Consider the following 18479-nt stretch of genomic DNA (forward strand, 5'->3'; position numbering starts at 1 on the left):
AAAACAGAATTTAACTCTTCCAGCAAAAAAAAAGAGATAATTCCAGAAATTTCCACAGTGTTTTGTAATAACTGGGAAAAAAAGAACATAAAGATTTGGCTTTGTAAGTTTAAGAAGCTGGGCATGAAAATCCAAGAGCAGGAAGGAAAAACTATGATTGGACTTTACTCAGGCCACAGCCTCCATTCCTATATGCAATAGGAAAAACATCTGGGATACACATCTGGAATGCAGCAGAAAATCAGAGCAGCAGCCTAGAGAAAAATATCAGCTGGACAAATTCTGCTCTTCTCTATGACTGTGTAAGTGCTCACTGAGAAAAGAGGGGAACACTGTGAGGTGAAGGGAAGCAATTGCACTGATTAGATGCTTTACAAGTAATCTAGTTTCTTATAATAGTGGGTTTTTTCTACCTCCGCTTCCTTTTATCTCTCTGTGAGGAAACAAAGATTTATATTTGATATCAGTAGAAAAAAAATGGTTTCTGTTTACATCTCAGATGCCATACAATGAAAAAATAACTTGATTAATTTTCACATTTCCATACTAGGCCAGGTTCTAATCTCAGTTGCATCAGCAAAAAATGAAATTGGTTTGCTGGTTTCACTGGGATTAGTTTGAAGCTCCCCCAAAAATCACTGCAGTTTCCAGAGTATCTTTGCTATGTATGCCCTTTCTGGCTATGCTGTGCTTTGCTAACTGTCACCTGCAGTAGAGCAATGTTGGGGTGACCCCAGACTAGTTTTCTGCCTTTGGGGACCTCTAGCTCAGCTCCCACCAGTAGAATCCAGGAATTAAATAGTTCCAACTATGTAATTTAGGGCAACCTTTTTTCCAAGAGGTAGAAGCACCTAACTTGCATGGATTAGCAGGCATTGTATGTACAGAATTCAGTCCTGACTGGTAACTTTGATCATACAGTCAGGTTAGATGCTTCTTCTTATTGTCTTTCACAGACCTGTATTGTCCCAGTGAAGGGAACAACACAAACTATTGCAAACAGATGGGGTGGTTAGAGAAGAAAAGGAGTTGGGACTTGGGTTCCATTCCTAGATCAGTGTCAGTGGGGTGCTGGGAACATCCCTTAACCTTCTTGTGCTTCAGGTTTCCTCTCTCCATTGGGACAGTTGTTGATTTAAGCTATCTCCACCTGGATTCAGTTTCTACTAGGAAAGCCATTTTTAGGGTGGCCTGGCAAGCTGCAAAACAAAGCAGTGAACATCTCTCTCTTTCTCTTCTGCTTTCTTCTGTCTACAGAAAACCTGCTGGTTCTTACAGTGGCCACTAAGGAGACTGAGGGATTCACACGTTTCAAGAGATCAGCTCAGTTCTTCAACTACAAAATCCAGGTGATGCCCGGCAACTTCCAGGGGGCAATGAAAGAGGAACTTCTGGGAGGGGTTGGGGGTATGACCATATGACCAAGAAAACTGACCCGGTGAGGATGTTCCCTGAAGCTGTTGTGGTTGAGATGAACTGCTTGATAGCGCATAACCCTCCATCATTTCTATTGGAGGCTTGAGGTGACATCTGTGGCACATGGATCTCCAAAGGGAGCTGCAGTACACAGCGCTTGCATCATGAGGCAATGCTAGGCTATCATGTCCCGAGGGTGAGAGGAAGCATGATCTGAACAACACTGGAGATCCAGCCCTGGTCATTCCATACAGGGCTGCTGTAGCATAACTCTTTGCAGCCGTATTCCTGCACCGTGCCTTTCAGGGACTCTGAGTAGCGCAAGGTGGTGCAGTGGGAGCTTTGCCTCCACCACTTTCAGTATCCCTACACTGTTCGCTACCTACTTGCACTGGGAGAGCCAAGACCAGTGTAGCTGTGAGCTGCCCTGTGCTCCTGGCTATGGGGGCCAGCGGTGAGAGAGCCGTTTGCTCCCCTGACAGCCAGACCACTTCAAGCTTTCTGAGGGTGATGCCTGCTGGGGGACTGAATCCTTAGTTAAAAAATATGCTGAACCTTTTAGGTGCTGGGTCTGGATGAGGAGTGGCACGGTGAAGATGACAAGGCAGCAGCTGGGGGTGGGCAGAAGGTGCGTCTCTTGAAATCAGCCCTGAAGCAGCATGCAGACAAGGAGGACTTGATCATCCTCTTCACGGAAAGGTAATGGGTTGGGAGGGACTTGCCGGGAGCCGAGTCCTGAGGTCCTGTGAGGCAAGATTTTAACAATGGGGAATTAACCGAGAAAGGAGGTTACCTGGGGAAGGTGTGTCCAGGCCTCCTGAATTCCTGTCTGCCAAGATCCGCTGAGCTCAGCTGGATGCTAATGTTAAATGCATCCATGCTGACTGGGAAGTTCTCATTCAGTGGACCAAGTCCAGCCCTTGTGTTACCGCTGCCTGTGCCAGGACTGAGCTTGACCTTCTGTCTCCAAGACATCAATAGCTTGAGTCTCTAGTTTTGGCCAGGCCTTTCCCAACAGAAGTATCTGCTTTATGAGGAGAGGCAGCCTGCAATGTGACAGGTGTCATGAGAGCCAAAAGCCAGTCTACCAACTGAACGCAAGAGCTAAATAAAAAGACTGGACTAACGGATGATATGGAGAAGAGTCCAGGCTCTGAGGACATGCTGAGCCTGCACTGAAGTACTGAAGCCCCAGGGGCAGTGAGAGGTGATGCAGGGAGCTATATCCACCAGTGAAATGAGCAGCTGTTGCTCACAGTAGGTTACTTTGGAAAAACAAGCCTTGCTGCAATTAAAGGCAGACCTCATTCTGGCATGCACTGGCAGGAGGGTCATGTGTAAGATATAGGAGGCAACTATTCCTCTCCTCATCTCTGGCAAGGCATCTCCATCACATTTTAAGAAAGATGTTCTTTCCATTTGTCTACAACAAGAATGATCAGAGGTTTAGGAAACGTGACCTTGGTGGAAAGGTTGAAGGAAATGCATTTGTTTAGTCTAGGAAAGAGAAGCCTGGGAGAGTGGATGGGACGTGGTAACAGTCTTCCAACGTGGAAAATGTTGTTTACAACAAGGATGGTGATAATTCCCATGTCCTCTGGTGGAGGGATGAGAAGAAATGGGCTTAGTTTGCAGCCCAGAAGATTTGGGTTAGCTATTAGGAAAACTTCCTAACCATAAGCATACTGAAACACTGGGCCAAATGACCTATGGGCCTGTTGAATTCCTTCCCAGGAGGTTTTTTGCAGGAGTGCTAAACATCTGTGAAGGATGGTCTGCCTCTGGGCAGAGGAAGAGACTAGACTGTCCTCTTGAGATCCCATCTGGCCTTATGTTCCATTGATGGCTTTTAAGTGCCATGCTCCACTGTAGGAGTCTTGCTGCCCCATAGTTGACCAGTAATCATGACAAGGGCTATAGCACAAGGAAGATAAGGACTTCTAGGGTTTCTCAGTTTCTTACACGCTTTTAGCTCCATTCCCTCCATTTGCCTTGTTTTGTTGCCCCTGTAGCTATGATGTGCTCTTTGCATCGGGCCCCGCAGAACTGCTGAAGAAGTTCAAACAGGCCAAGAGCAAGGTGGTTTTTTCAGCAGAGAACTTCATCTACCCTGACCGAAGGCTGGAAGCCAAGTACCCCCAGGTCCGAGATGGCAAGCGCTTCCTGGGCTCTGGAGGTAAGAATCAATTTAGCATCTCCCAGTATTGCATTGCCATTAGACATGGCTTTGGGAGAAGCAAATTTGTGAGAGAGATAATGGGGGGTCCGGAAAACAGTTTGCTGATGAAGCTAGTGGTGATGGGAACTGTGTGTGCGCAGCCATAACACATAAGACAATCATGCGTGAACATGCTTTTCTCTTGTTGCAGTCCTCATGGAGGATAAGAACCCATTACTTATAGCTCACTGGGAAACTCCTTTAGCACAGGATAAAGGAGTCGGTACATTTTTGTGCTGAACTTGAAGGATTCTATCCCAAATGATGGGATATAGCAAAGAACGTGATGCTGTCTTTGCTTTGTTGCAGGGAGATTGAGACACGTGTGTCCATGTGTATATGAGGACTGAAATTAGATACTTTCTTGGCAGAAGGACTGAGACTGTAATTCTATAGGACACCCTCAAGGCATTCCCTTCTGCAGCTGAATTAAAAGCCCTGTGGTTCATTTTACTCATTGCCTTGTCCCCACAGGATTTATAGGTTATGCTCCAAATTTGAACAAGCTGGTGGAGGACTGGAAAGGACAGGACAATGATAGCGACCAGCTGTTCTACACCAATATCTTCCTGGATCCAGAGAAAAGGGTATGTGGAAGGGAGTCTTGTTGCTTCAGACATACTTGGTGCAATTATTTATCTACCTCCAACTGGAACAAAGGGTATTGAGCTTGTCTCCCCAGCTCTTTCTCCTTAGGTTACCTCTTACTATAGAGTCCTCCTGGGCTTCTCTTTGTCTTCCCATGATGCCTCTGTTGGCATTTGTGCATATTCAGTTTCCCATTTTATTAGTACCAACATGTATCCTTACAGCCCCACCCTTGTATTATCCTTCCCGCTTGTCCTTTAACGTGTCCTGTGTTCTGCAAGTGTTTTTAAGCCAAGATTCATTGTACCTGAATACCAATAGCAACAATATCTTAAAATCAGGAAAAGTGTATTGTTTTGAGCAAAGAAATATTCTTGTGGAGTGTTCGAAACCAGACATTAAAGGATCGTTCCGGGGCTTGAGGATAAGGAAACAAAACTGCAATCGTAAAAGAGAACAAATGAGTCATGAGTTTTCATCTGAAGTATATGCAAGAAGACAGGAGCAGTGAGTGGAGCTGGGTTTGCTTATCCCATTGGGTCTGAATCTAGCTCATCAGCTTTAACAGGAGTTTTCATATTCTCAGTGCCATATCAGCTTAGCATAATTCCACTGACAGGGCTTTCAAAAACAGGCTGCCAGCACTTTTCCCCTCCCTGATGGAGCAGGACGAGTCTTAGAAGATGTTGGCATGCAGTAAACTGTGCTAAGTTGGATGTGATCCTGACAAACTGGTCACAGCATGGCTCTGAGCAGCACAGTGTAAATGCAGATTGTAAAACTCGCTAAGCGGTGGTACAGCACTAGTAACGAACAGCACTTGAGATGAGCATAGTTCTGTGATGGGAAGAGGGTGGAAGCAAGACAGTGTTCACAAAGGGCATTTATGCTTGGCCTGTGCTCCTAAATATGTTATGACATGCAGCTTATATGTGGCTGCACAGGCTGGCAAGTGCCCTCAATGTGTTTATTTGCCTGTATTATTATCCTACCCAGTGAAGCTTCGTGGTGTTCATTTATCCAGCTTTGCCTTACATAAGATAATTTGGAAAAGGGAGAATTGCTCAGAGCAGACTGAGGCTGAGACTCACTGGAAGGGTTTGAAGGTTTATTGGAGGATATGCAGGTGATCAGACGAGCACAGTACCACCTAATTCAGCACATGGACCATGACAAAAATTGTCTCCAAGCATGAGGGACAACAAATAGCAGAGAGAGGGAAGGAGGCATAGGCAAGGAAAGTTACATTTTCAGATGAGATCTAAAGCAGATGGAGCCTCCCTAAGGCTTGGTGTTGGGAGGATGAGGCTGTTACCAGGAGTTGCAAAGAAGAAGAGTTTCAGTAATAATAGTGAGATGTGGGGAAAGGACAGAGGTAATCAGTGTTACTTCAGTGAAAACATGAGGGCTCCTAAAGGATTGAGAGGTAAGGGGGCTACGTTGATTTGTTCTAGCAAAAGATCAGTTCCCTGCTTTTGTACCTGTACTGAATAATGGGGTGCATGGGCTGGTAGGGCACATGGCTGCGCATAGTCTAAATGGGGTCTTTTATTTCACTTTTTAAAGGAAAGTATCAACGTCAGCTTGGATCGAAGAAGCCGGATCTTCCAAAACCTGAATGGAGCATTAGGTGAGAGGAGAGTGCGAGGCAGTTGCCTGCTGATACACAAGAGTCGCACTGGGGCAGAAGTGGCTAACACTAGAACCCATCCTGAAGCCAGGTTTTGGTTCACTGCTTTGCCCCGGGATCCTGCAATTTGTTTTCTTTCCCCACTGGGCCCAGACTGAATTTGTGCTCTGATCCTGTCCCTGTGTGTAAGAAGGCAGTCAGGTTTTCCCTTCCACACCTCCTCACTGCTTCCATCTCCACACATGTCAAATGACATTAGTTTTGGGGAGTGAAAGCAGGACAAACATGTTGGCAGGTAATAACACAACCCCTGCTGCTTTGTTCACAGCATTGGACTGAGAGATGTAAGAAGTGGGAAGCGGGTGAGATGAAGCCAGATGCCATGTGAGCGCTCAGTCAGAACGTGCTTTCAGCCATTCAGTTATTCCACCCTTGGCAAAATAATCTATCCGTCTTTTCCTGAGGCAAGAGAGTGAGGGATTTATTTGGTGTTATTATACTCTTTTCCCCTGATTTTCATCATTTGGGGTTTTATCACTGTAGGGTGTTTGGAGGGCTTGTTGTTAGCATACCAGGGAGTGATTGGAGTTTGTCTAGACTAGTCCTTTTCTTGGAAGACTTTGCTTTGCTAAGCATATACCCTGATCAGTCCCCTTGCATTCAGGGGGATGCTGTGGGTAGATGGATCAGAGGGGAAGACATTGGGACTGTGAGGGAAGTGCAGAATTCAGAGATGGGTCTTTCCCAACACTGTGCTGGTGCTGAGCAGTTCCTAACAACGTATTCTTTACCTATTCCTTTTTTAAAGGGCTCCAGTTGCTCTTGGGAGGCTGCCTGACAGTCTAATGGGTTTCACCTTCTAGGAAAGTTTGAATGATACTTTCCTTTGGCTCAGCCCCTTCCTTCCTAATTCCACTCCCTTTCAAACACCCTAAATAATTCCACTCCTTGTTCAACATGGTCTGTATCACCCAAATGCCAGTAGATGGTTGACCAGCCTTTCTCCCCCCGCCCTCCACAACCTTTCCAGCTACAGTTTGCAGCAGAGGGTCAGGTAAGGCAGGACGTTGTCAGCTGCTCCTAAAACATCCTACAGATAACGCTGCTGTGATGTGATTTCCAGATGAGGTGGTTCTGAAGTTTGAAAATTCCCGAGTGAGAGCAAGAAATTTACTGTATGATACCCTCCCTGTGGTGATTCATGGCAATGGACCCACCAAGGTAAGCAGGAGCCTGGAGAGAGAAGTTAGTTGTGAACTCATAGCAACAGATCTCTTTCTGAGTGGAGTTACTGAAGCGCATCCTGGGGGACTGCTGGGAAATTAGGGTCCTGTCTCCACCTACTGTCTGATCCCCCAGAGAGCTGTAATTCAGTGGGGATTGGATGACCCCAGATACATCGGCAAAATAGGGAGCTCTTTGATATTGGGTCCTTGGTTCAAACCGAGACCAAGTGTCCTCACGTAATGAACAGTCAGGTCCAACATGTCATAAGCGTGTGGTTGTGGTCTGGCTCTGACTGCATAGGTATGCACAGCAGTAACTGTCACCATTGGTCCACTTCTTACCAGTCTCAGCATCTAGATGCCAAGGTCTGATGGCCCATGGGGACTAAATTGTGCTGTTGCTCCACATCATGCACTGTCTCAACACATCAGTGTTCTCCACTACATGAAGCTAGACCTCCAGCCCTGTACCCATGTCAGCTGTTTTCTTGCAAGGGGGAGAAGGGAGTTGAGGCTGATGATGGAACTGGTCTGAGACAAGCAGCTGGGGGACAAGTCTCACCTATCTTACTACTGAGAGCTTGGGGGCTTTGCTTTTGTAGCTGCAGCTGAACTACCTGGGGAATTACATACCACGGATCTGGACATTCGAGACAGGCTGCACTGTGTGTGATGAAGATGGAAGAAGTCTCGCCGGGTACAAGGTAAGGACTGGCCTGGTGCAAGCTACAGAAGAGAGCTCCTATGTCTGCAGCTCAAAATGTTCTGGAGCTTCCCTGGAGACTGGGAGGCGTGGGCAGGGGTTTGGAGCTGAATGGTGGCCCTCATGTCTCTATCTGTCTTGTTGAATGCAGGATGAGGAGTTGCCCTTCATTCTGATAGGGATTTTCATCGAGCAGCCCACTCCCTTCTTCTCCCAGTTCCTTAAGAGGCTTCAGACCCTCCACTACCCAAAGAAACAGACTCAGCTCTTCATTCACAACCATGTAAGTCACATCAGCTTTCGGTTGTGCTGGCACACAAGGGAAAGCATAACCTCTGCCACATCCCAAAAGCTTTTGCAACTTCTCCCCAAACTCCAGGGGTCTGTAAGTGAGACACAGCTGATGTGCTCTTGTTTGCTAGAGGTACATGCATTGCCTCTCTCCAGCCATGAAGAAGGAAGGAAAAATACAGGTCATGTACTTTGGCAATGCCAGAGTCTCTGGAGCTGGCCTGCTGGTGAGCTTTGACTTGGCTCCTGTGGGCACTGGTAGCTTACTCTTGGCTCATTTTCCTTTCTGTGTAGGAGGAACATCACCGGTCACAGGTGGACACATTTGTCAAGGAGCATGGCAAAGAGTATCGTGCCATCAGAGTGATTGGGCCAGATGACCAGTTGGAGAATGCTGAAGCCCGTCACCTGGGCATGTAAGGGAAGAGACTGGTGGGAATGGCCAGGTTTCAGGATGCCCACAGTCTAGGCAACACAAGCTTCTCCTTACTAGGAGGGGCTTCTTGCATCCAGGCTGGGAGGTCTGTGGGCATTAGAACACAAGGGCTCAGAAGAAGTTTCAGGCATAGCTTTGTAGCTCTATGGGGTAATGACAGATTTAGCAATGGGGCCTTGTGTAACACTTGCACTTCCCCTAATGTGCTTGTTTAGATGGAACTTGTCTGGAGTAACAGCACTGAAAGCCTCCTCCTTGCAGAAGAGGTTCTCTGACCAGCTGCTTTTAAAAGCCTCTCTCACAAAATGCACCCCCTGACCACGTGGTATCAGCTTTCCCCGCTCTGCAGCCAGCCTGCAGCCTGTCCTTGGCAGGAAATGTCTTGGCCCATGATACTGTCCAGCTGATATATATAAAAGCCAGGGTAGATTTGCAGGCAAAAGAAACAGCCTCCCACAACCTGTGTGCAAATATTCTGGCCTCAGATGGATCATGTTCATCATTCATTTAATCTTCCAGAGCAACAACCTCCCCTAGTTCACACCCCCTCCTATCGGAGAAAATGTCATGTTCTGAGCCACACTTTTTCATCCATGGCAGGATTCTTCTGCAGGGAAATAACCAGACACCTGTTACTTCTTTGCTTAGACATAGGGTTTTAAAGCTCCCTCCCCCAGATGTGGGACAGGGGGTAGATCTGCAGTCGCAAACCAGAGAAGAAAAACACCCTGATCCTCCAAGAGAAAACCCTGATCATCGTAAAAACCTTTCCTGTTATCCTGTTTATTCTTGCTCTGTCCCAAGTGGATTTCCACCTGACCTTTGGACTCTGTCTGTAGGGATTTGTGCAGACAGGACCCCAACTGTGAGTATTACCTCAGCGTGGATGCTGACGTGGTTCTGAAGAACCCGGAGACTGTGCGGATCCTGATTGAACAGAACAAGTGAGTCGTTCCATGCGAGCAGTCCTTACTGGGCAGGTTTCGGGTGGAGTGACATGGTGACGGCCTCCATCCGTGGGAAATGGGGAAGGGATAAGAGAACACTGCTGAGAATGGAATATAAGGCTTGGTTACGATAGAGGTGGACCCAAACAGCAGGCCTTAGATGTAAAACCATCCCTGATTTTGCCCTTCCCTCTTTGGAGCAGAGACCAAATCAACCTACATTGTTGGAAACAGATGGTCAAGAATCAGAATCATTTTTCCAAACCAGATTTGGGTTATAATCCAGATTTGGATCCATATTTCAAACATCCTGAAGTCCAAGGTTTAAATTCAGGTGTAGGCTATTTGGTATGGCCCACTGTAGAGATAGGGAAATCTGGATCTGAATCCAGGGTGGGAGTCTAGAGAGTGGGAAGAAAAAGTACAAAAGAGTTGGATCCAGAAAGACAGATCCAGTGTAAAGGAGCTCTGTTGACTTCAGTAATACAAGACTGGTTTACAGTATTAGTCTGGGGAATTAATTTGAAGATCACTGGTCATTAGAAACTTCTAAGCCATTGAGGCTGTGAATGGGACCTGATTCTCCTTTCTTGGCCCATCTGTGGTTCAGAGTTTTAAGTATGCTTGGAATATTGAAACGTCAAGTAGAGTAGAAAAGGGCAAGTCTTGAATTAAATATTTTTACCCCTCCCTCCCCTGCCCATCTTTATGGAAAAGGTTGTGCAGGGGCTAGGGACTATGTTTCAGAGTGGACTGACTACAGGCTGCAGTTAGGTACAGGCTCAAGGCTGAAGCCTGCCCTTCCTTACACAGGTACCTCTGTCACACTCAGTGAGAGCAGTATCTGTATATATGGGGAGAATGGTTCCTCATGGCCTTCGGATTTGGAAATCCGTCACTTTCCCTCCCATGGTAACGCCCTTCCCTGCAATCTTTTCTTCCCCTTGTCCCCACAGGCAGGTGATTGCCCCGCTGGTGAGCCGTCATGGGAAGTTGTGGTCAAATTTCTGGGGGGCCCTGAGCCCTGAGGGATACTATGCCCGCTCGGAGGACTACGTGGATATCGTTCAGAGGCGGAGGGTGTGAGTATAGCAAGAGATCCTTGCCAGTCAGAATCCTCTCTATACAAGGTTGGCTTGGTACAAACTCAGCAGCTGGGGAGCTTGTAGCTTTAAATCAGTTTAAATCAGTTTAAAGCCAACTGGAAGCCAGGTACAAGAGTAATAGACAGTCACTATGTAAGAAAAGGAAAGGAAGGTTGGTCTCTCAGTGTGGAGCTATTTTAGCTGCTATACACACTAGAAGGAATATGGTCCAGTGACTGGAGCTGGGAGCTGAGCACTAGGGGTCCTGGATCACAGATTCATGGTCTGACCTTGGACAAGTCACCTAACCTCCTCACGCGTACCTCACCCTCCCATCCACATCCTATCCCTATGAACAATAGACAAAGGGGTGTTAATTATCCCATGTGAGCCCATCCTTTACGACACAGTGTTTGCAAAGCTCCGTGTGGTTCTCAGATGCACAGTGCTGTAAATCTACAGTCTTATTGGTGATGCTGTGTGCAGCCTGGAGGGGCTTTTCCTGGGGTTCCTGCATGGCATTTTGCTGGGTGGCTGCAGGATTTTTTTAATTGATCTTGTGACAAGCTAATATTCAAAAATAGCAACTGTGTTTATACTGATGTGTTCAGGATTCAGTCTAGCCCTTAGCCCTTTGAGACCCAATCCTGCAGCTTCTACTTATGTGAGAGGCCTCAATGGGTAGTTATGTACTATGCTGATTTTTGGGATGGGAGCAGCAAGTCTGTCCCTTAGCTTTACTAGAAATGAAGAGGAGGGTATTGCAGAGAGCCTTTTGGATACTTGATGTTTTTGAAAGGTTCAGATCCCTCAATAGAGGTTAGAGAGAGAACTGTGACCAACTTCTTGTTCTGTGGCTGCCTCTGTATAGCAACCAGCACAGCTTGAGGTCCTGATTTAAGGATTTAGGGCATTGTAGTAATATTCTGATTTGGGAGTTGGCTTTTGCTCTGATGGTTGCTCTAGTTCCCTTTAAATCCATGGAATGACTCAGTAAGAAGTGGCTCAGGCCCTTAGTGGTGTGCCCAACAGGAACATGTGGCTATAGTTCCTGGACCTTTGCGGTGGCCAACGGTTTGTGCTGCCCAAAAGGTGTGGGCCACTTGCAAATACTGCCTGGATGGGCCGCACCTATCAATGCACCTCTTCCCCACAGTTCCCAGCAGGGGTGGCATGTATGTACTTGGCTTGTGAGCCCACAGTGACCTGCCATCTTTGTCCTGCTGCTGCTTTGTGTCTAACCCTCCCTTTCGCCGTCTTGCAGCGGGATCTGGAACGTTCCCTACATTTCCAACATCTATCTGATAAAAGGCAAAACCCTGAGATCTGAACTCGACCAAGGAAATTTCTTCCAGAGTAGCAAGCTGGATGCAGACATGGCTTTCTGCCAGAATGTCCGGGATCGGGTTAGTAGAGAAAAGCAAGCGGCTACTTGAAGGGAGCTGAGGGTGGGAGGAGATGACAGGAATGAGAGGTTTTGGGGCCCCCATTACCTCTGTGCCTATTCTGTGGGGAGAGATGAAATCCTGCATACCGGCTGGGAGGGGATCTCTGCCTGTGGCCTGTAAATACAGATGGGGGCTCCTGTAACCAGAGATCAGTTGTGCCTTTGACCCACCCATGCAGCTCTGAATATGGATGTCAGTGGGAACTGCATACACACACTTTAGACAGGCAGTTGGGAGCGGACTGGATGGGGGCATGGTACCATTGCAACCAGAAGGAGGCCCAGAACTTTGTCTTGCACCAGCATCCACTCTGGGCTGTCCCAGCCTCATTTGGTTTGCTCTCTCTTGCAGGGCGTCTTCATGTTCCTGACAAATCGGCATCCGTTTGGACACATCCTTTCTCTGGAGAATTATGAAACAACTCATCTCTACAATGACCTCTGGCAGATCTTCAACAACCCAGAGGTGAGGTACCCTGCATGGTGAGTGGATCTGTCACGCTGGGGTAGGGTAAGTAGGTCCAGCCCAGCATTTTCATCAGATAGAAAATCCAGGCTCTGTTATGTGAGATTTTTTTCTGTAAGGGTTTCACTGAAGCAGAACTGCAGGGCTTTGTGGAAGGGCATTTGACTCGTAAAGACCTTTGGGCCCCAGAGCTTCAGAGCCCGTGAACTGTCCTCTGCTTCCTCTCTCTGCAAACAGAAGGAAGGTTATGACTGCATATGACCTTATACTATATCCAGGCTCCACAGAAGTGACCCTTAACTTGTCTTTACCACAGGACTGGGAAGAAAAGTACATCCATGAAAACTACACGGCAGCCCTGAAAGGGAAGCTTGTGGAGATGGTAAGAAAGTACTGTCCCTGTTCCTCAGCCTTCCTCTCTCTGTAGGAAGTAATTCCACTGGAGATGGGTTGCCTCAGAGAACTTCAGTCCAAAAAATAGTGATCCTCTCTTAGTTTACAAGCGTCCTTAGTGACAAATCCTGCTGCCAGCAGCATATATTTGGGTCTATCAACTCCACTGGGAAGTGGGTACATGAATCAGAAGGCAGAACCCAACCCAGCATGACCAAATCCTAAATGTTCATTCAACTCACCCTTCTTCCTCCTCTTGCCTAAAGCATCTGGCTTTCTTCCTCTTGTCCAGCTCTGTCTCTCTGCCTCTATTTTTACCCTCCTCCTGTTTTCATGTGTTCTGTCTCTTTCTCTAGCCTTGCCCAGATGTTTACTGGTTCCCTATATTCACTGACACTGCCTGTGATGAGCTGGTAGAAGAAATGGAGAATTTTGGCCAATGGTCCGCTGGAGGGAATGTGGTAAGAAAACTGGGGGCTTTCTGGGTTACAGTTTTTGCCACTTGCAGTGAGTATCTGATAGCATTTGCAGCGCACTACAGGAGACTGTTTAATGCAGTAATTAAAATAAGGGGCTGGGTCAGGGCTCCTGAGTTCAGTTTCCAGGTCTGCACCTGACTCACCACATAATTTTATCCTTGTGCCCAAATTTTTAATTATTTGGTTGATTTTTTTTTTTTTTTTCCTGCTTCCCTGTTTGAGATTAAGTAGACTGGATTCTCAGAGGTCCCAAGCTTCAGCAGCTTCCATTGACTTCCACTGGTGTTGCAGCACATGTATATATTTGAGCATCTGAGATTAGAGCTGGTGACCATTTTTGAAAATGTGGGCCCTAACCTCCCTGTGCCCTGAGCTCCCCTCTGTCAAATGGGGATTATAATATCTGCTTATTCCTAGGTTTAATGAATGCCTGCAATCAACTTCACGGGCCTGGAGAGCCTGCTAGAGATATAACATTAAGTTACTATCAGAAACCAGTATTTGTATACTTCAAGATACCAATCATCAAATATCTCCGGTGTTTCAATTACAGGACAACAGAATACAAGGAGGATATGAAAACGTCCCAACTATTGACATTCACATGAACCAAATAAGATTTGAAAGGGAGTGGTACAAGTTCCTTCTGGAATACATTGCTCCCATCACAGAGAAATTGTACCCGGGCTACTATACTAAGGTAGGCATTGAAAACCACGCTTCCTGGACACTGTCACAGTCAGCTGTGACTGAAAAATCTTTCTTGTGCATTCTGCCTTCCAAAAATAAGATGCATGCTTTATTGGGGGGAGGGAGGGTGGGGTGTTGTATGTGAGAAAGTACAATACCTTTGGATATTACACCAAGGGTATACCCATAACCTACAGCTGAATGCCCTCTGAGAGCTGTAACTGGCAATATGTTTATGGTTTTCTTTTCTCTCCGGCAGACTCAATTTGAGCTGGCCTTTGTTGTGCGTTACAGACCTGATGAGCAACCTTCCTTGGTGCCTCACCATGATGCCTCTACCTTCACCATCAATATTGCCCTGAACCGTGTAGGAATAGATTATGAGGTAAGGGTCCATGTAGAAGGGCACTCTGGAAGTCTCCCTGTCCAGTCTCAGACTAGACCACCCAGTGCAGCTCCCAGTTCATCCTAGGCAGCTGACACCCTCCTAAATCCCTTCCAATTAGCAACTGTGTCTGAATTGCAAAATTTCCTAGAGGCAGACCCAAGATGGGAGCTAGTGAGAGCTTCCCAGGCTATCAGGAAGGAGTCAGTGAACTCTGAAGGCTGCTGGGACAGTACCAGAATAATTTCTCTTACGTGTAGGTACTAGTACTTAACTCAGGTCTCTCTGGTTTTATTTCACACAGGGAGGAGGTTGCCGGTTTCTGCGTTACAACTGTTCTGTACGGGCTCCTCGGAAGGGTTGGACACTCATGCATCCAGGACGCCTGACCCATTATCATGAGGGTCTTCCGACCACAAAAGGGACCCGTTATATTGCAGTATCTTTTCTCGACCCCTAGAGCTAGGCTCCCCAAGAAGGACTTTTCCCCAGCACCCCTCACTGCTGAGTGGGAGCTGGGAATGCTGCTGAGAGTCTCTGAGGCATCGATCAAAGCTATTTGGATGGTGATTTCTAATGATGTTTTAAGACTGCTGTTGGAAGCTCTGTCCTGTCACACTGCAGGTCATACCTAGGGGCCTAGCTATAGAATTTGGATGGGGATTCTTTGTGCCTTCCTTTCCCATGTTACTCATGATTTGCTATTTCTTGGAAGTGCTGTTTACTTGGACTCTTAGGCATTACTTTCCAAAGTGTTTTCTTGGACAGAAAATCCAGTTGTATGGAGGCAAGTCACTTCTTTATTCTTCCCACCAGCCCTTCTCCCAAAGATCCAGAACTCTGTTTCTATTCACCATATACACAGGAACAGACACTAGGGAATAATTTCTGAACACTACTCCAACCATATGTTAGGTGTCAAGTCATGGAGCTGGCTCCAGTATTGGGGAGCAGCATCTTAGTAGCTGAAATACTGAATGAATCTGAATAGCCAGAGCCTGAAGTTCATCTTCCTCATACCTCTTTGAAGTTAGGTGTTTGTTAAATACAGCAATGATGGTAACACACGTAGAGCCTATTAGCCAAACTGTAGTTAGATGATGTAATTCTACTTCTGAGTTTAGGTGAAAGATCTCATCCTAACCTTTTTTTTTTTTTTGCTGCAGCTAGAAGGAAATGTTCATGCTTCACCAAACTGTGCGTGTCTGTAAGTGTGTGTAAGTGACCTCTTAGAAAGGGAAGGCTATGTAGAACAGGATATTCGAGATATTTAGTACTGAAGTCTTTCGCTTCTGTTATTGGTTCAGATCTATCCCGTATTAATGTCAAAAGTTGTAACCTTCCTGTAGCTGTTCATAAAATCATAGGAAAGTAGGGCTAGAAAGGACCACATGAGGTCATCTAGTACAACCCCTGTTCACTGGCCTCTCCAAAATGTCCTTGATGGTGTCATTCCAGTTCCCAAGTCAGGTGTCCATATTACATTGAACATTGACTGGGCTCCTGAGTCTACCCTAAGTGGACCATGGAAATTAAGTTGTTTTTTCACAGCTAGAGGATATTATTTCCGATCATCGCTTAAATATTCTAAAATATTACATACGCATCTCCCTAGAAAATGTTGGTTTTGTTACTGGAGGTATGGCTGGAAGGTGTTCAGATACTAGGGTGAAGTGTTTGGGATAAGAATTGATATAGTATAGAATAGAATCATGGGGGAGGCACAGTGGGGGCCAGTATAGAAGAAACGTGTCCTGCCAAGACCCATGGCGTATCAACTCTGCTTACTGAATGGAGGGCTTTAGTCTCCAGGTCTACCAATCTAGGATGTTCCATGAACACTGCATTCATGAACACTGCATTCACACAAAACAATGTTTTAAAAAATAAATGACTTCCAAAACCCAGCTCCCTATGAGTTTCCAGAGAGACTTTTCCATTTACTTAAAACTACTAATCTAGGGAGAGCCATTTTCATCTGATATGGACAGATGATATGAACCATTAAAGAACTCAGATAGCTAGCCATAAGTTTTAAGAGAGAACTTAAAGGGGCATTAAGCTTTTCTTTTGCCATTGTTTTCTTTTTCTTTCTGGATCCATTTACAGACACAGACACACACAGACACACGCACACAACCCACTTGAAAGTAGAAGAATTAAAATGTTTCTATAACTAAAAACTGAATCCAGTCAATTGTTCACTGTCACCAAACAAAGGGATTTTAATCACTTGAGAAGGTGCTGAAAAGTTGTATGTATTTATTCAGTGGATTTAGCTACATATTTGTTGGGGTTTTTCACCTGCCCAAGAAAATAATTGGAATCAGGGAGGAGGGTTCTTGTGCTTTAGTATTTCACACAGGATGTACAGTTTCAAACAGGAGATTTTTACATTAAAACTTAACAAAATGATGAACTGTAAGCAATGCTTTTGAATCTTTAAATATATATAGTTAATTATATAAAGGCTGCTTTTTTTCTACAAGTGAATGAAAGCATGCATAGGCCTCTTAGACTGTCATTGTCTGCAGCAAATGATTCAGCAGATGCGACACAGGAGTATGCAACTCCATATCATGGTTAATTTTGAGGATTTACATGGTCATTTATCATTATCAATCATCCTGTCGAAGAATAGAGGGGGAATGGTCTTTTGATTCAAGACGTGGAATGGCCTTTAGGAAATGTGGGTTCAGATTGCTTTGCTATAGATGTGCTGTGTGATTTTTGATATCTCTTGGGCTGGGATTTTCAAAATCAATTGGAATTAGATATCTAAATCCCATAGACACCTTCGAAAATCCCAGCCTTAATTTCTTAATATCTCTCTCTCATCTGTATAACAAGGATAATTACATTTTCCCTTCCCAAGGTGTTGGTAAGCATGCACTCATTAATACTTGTGAACCGTTCATCTGTTACAGGGCCAAGAAGCTATACAAGGACTTACCTAGATAGATAGATATCAAGAGCCATACTTGATAGAACGCTGTTCGGGGAACGATAACACACAGTATTTATTTTAATTTCATAAAGAAGAAAATAAACCTAACCAGGAAGGAGCTGCTACCTGGGGCATGTATGACAAGGACTGTTTTTGGACAATCCACTTGACTTCTGCATTTGGAGTAGATCCTCTTGGCATCGGTTTAAACGTAAAGGGCAGTCCTGTCATTCAGGAGTAGCGATCTTTTAAGGCAGTAACACGAAAAGAAATAGAAACAAAATAAGGGTTATTGATCTATCCAGCCAGAGAGTAACGAGACTGCCTGGAGGGCTGTGGGGTGCTGTGCCTGTGAGAGGTGTGAGTGTGTTGGAAACACTGGGGCTTGGATAACACGATAACGGGCACAGGCCAGGCGTGCTGTGCTAAGGAGTGGAGGGGAATCTGCCCTGCAGTGCCACAGCCTGGGCCAGCCACCGTCTCCCCGTGAACTTGCTGCAGCTGGAACAGCTGTGCAAGGCTCTGCCCTTGGGCACCAGTGTCTGCAGGCAGGAAGTTGCCCAGCCCAGGCTCAGACGCTTCTGCTTGCCCCTGGTCATGGTGGCCTCCCAGACTGCGGCTTCCCACAGAGCCGAGCGCCTCGAGCCTGCGATCCCACGATGCATTGCGAACAGGGCCGCAATAGAAGCGGCTCGGACTACCGCTCCCATGATGCATTGCGAAGGGAGCAAAGGCCAAAACGCCTCTGGCAGTTCCCATGATGCATTGCGAAGCGGCCAAGGTCGGCGCCTCAGAACACCACTCCTATGATGCATTGCGACTGGGCCAATGTCTGGGTGCCTCAGCCTACAGCGCCCATGATGCAATGCGAGTGGGGCCAAGGCCTGAGCAGGGCAGGGCAGGGCTGGGCTGGGCTGGGCGGGTCGCGGCAGTGATGTCGTACAAGGGTTCGGCGTCCTTGGATGACGATTCCTGGGGTGTCATGGCGGCCTGGCGTGCAGGACGGTGAAGGTGAGAGGCGGGGCGCAGGGCAGCCGGGTCCCGCCGGCCGCAGAGGTAATGGCGCAGCCCGGGCTCCGGCCCGCGGGGGCAAGGCCCGGGGCAGCACGCGTCTGCCCAGGGGTAGGGCTGG

The 18479-nt window shown here is 46.6% G+C and overlaps 2 protein-coding genes across 4 annotated transcripts in view; both read left to right on the top strand.

Annotated features, from left to right (window-relative positions):
- The window catches only part of PLOD1 (procollagen-lysine,2-oxoglutarate 5-dioxygenase 1), a gene marked incomplete at its 5' end in the record, with an annotated part of 21107 nt that extends 4530 nt beyond the window's left edge, over positions 1-16577 (top strand). Inside the window, 18 exons of the mRNA XM_006016239.3 lie at positions 1258-1349; positions 1979-2115; positions 3429-3592; positions 4109-4221; positions 5789-5852; positions 6976-7073; positions 7681-7782; positions 7933-8064; positions 8367-8488; positions 9348-9452; positions 10412-10537; positions 11805-11946; positions 12340-12453; positions 12770-12835; positions 13203-13307; positions 13879-14025; positions 14275-14400; positions 14705-16577. Of these exons, the coding sequence (XP_006016301.1) occupies positions 1258-1349; positions 1979-2115; positions 3429-3592; positions 4109-4221; positions 5789-5852; positions 6976-7073; positions 7681-7782; positions 7933-8064; positions 8367-8488; positions 9348-9452; positions 10412-10537; positions 11805-11946; positions 12340-12453; positions 12770-12835; positions 13203-13307; positions 13879-14025; positions 14275-14400; positions 14705-14860 (2111 nt within the window). The remainder of the gene's footprint in view (positions 1-1257; positions 1350-1978; positions 2116-3428; positions 3593-4108; positions 4222-5788; positions 5853-6975; positions 7074-7680; positions 7783-7932; positions 8065-8366; positions 8489-9347; positions 9453-10411; positions 10538-11804; positions 11947-12339; positions 12454-12769; positions 12836-13202; positions 13308-13878; positions 14026-14274; positions 14401-14704) is intronic.
- A 1634-nt stretch (positions 16578-18211) lies between these two features.
- MFN2 (mitofusin 2) overlaps positions 18212-18479 on the top strand; it is an 11365-nt gene continuing 11097 nt past the window's right edge. Inside the window, exon 1 of one of the 3 annotated variants that reach the window (XM_006016174.2) lies at positions 18212-18403. The gene's annotated coding sequence lies outside the window, so the exon portion shown is untranslated. The remainder of the gene's footprint in view (positions 18404-18479) is intronic. The other 2 variants (XM_006016172.2, XM_006016173.2) reach the window with 2 other exon arrangements.

This window comes from Alligator sinensis, unplaced genomic scaffold (assembly GCF_000455745.1).
Source record: "Alligator sinensis unplaced genomic scaffold, ASM45574v1 scaffold366_1, whole genome shotgun sequence".
In the NCBI taxonomy this organism is placed as follows: Eukaryota; Metazoa; Chordata; order Crocodylia; family Alligatoridae; genus Alligator; species Alligator sinensis.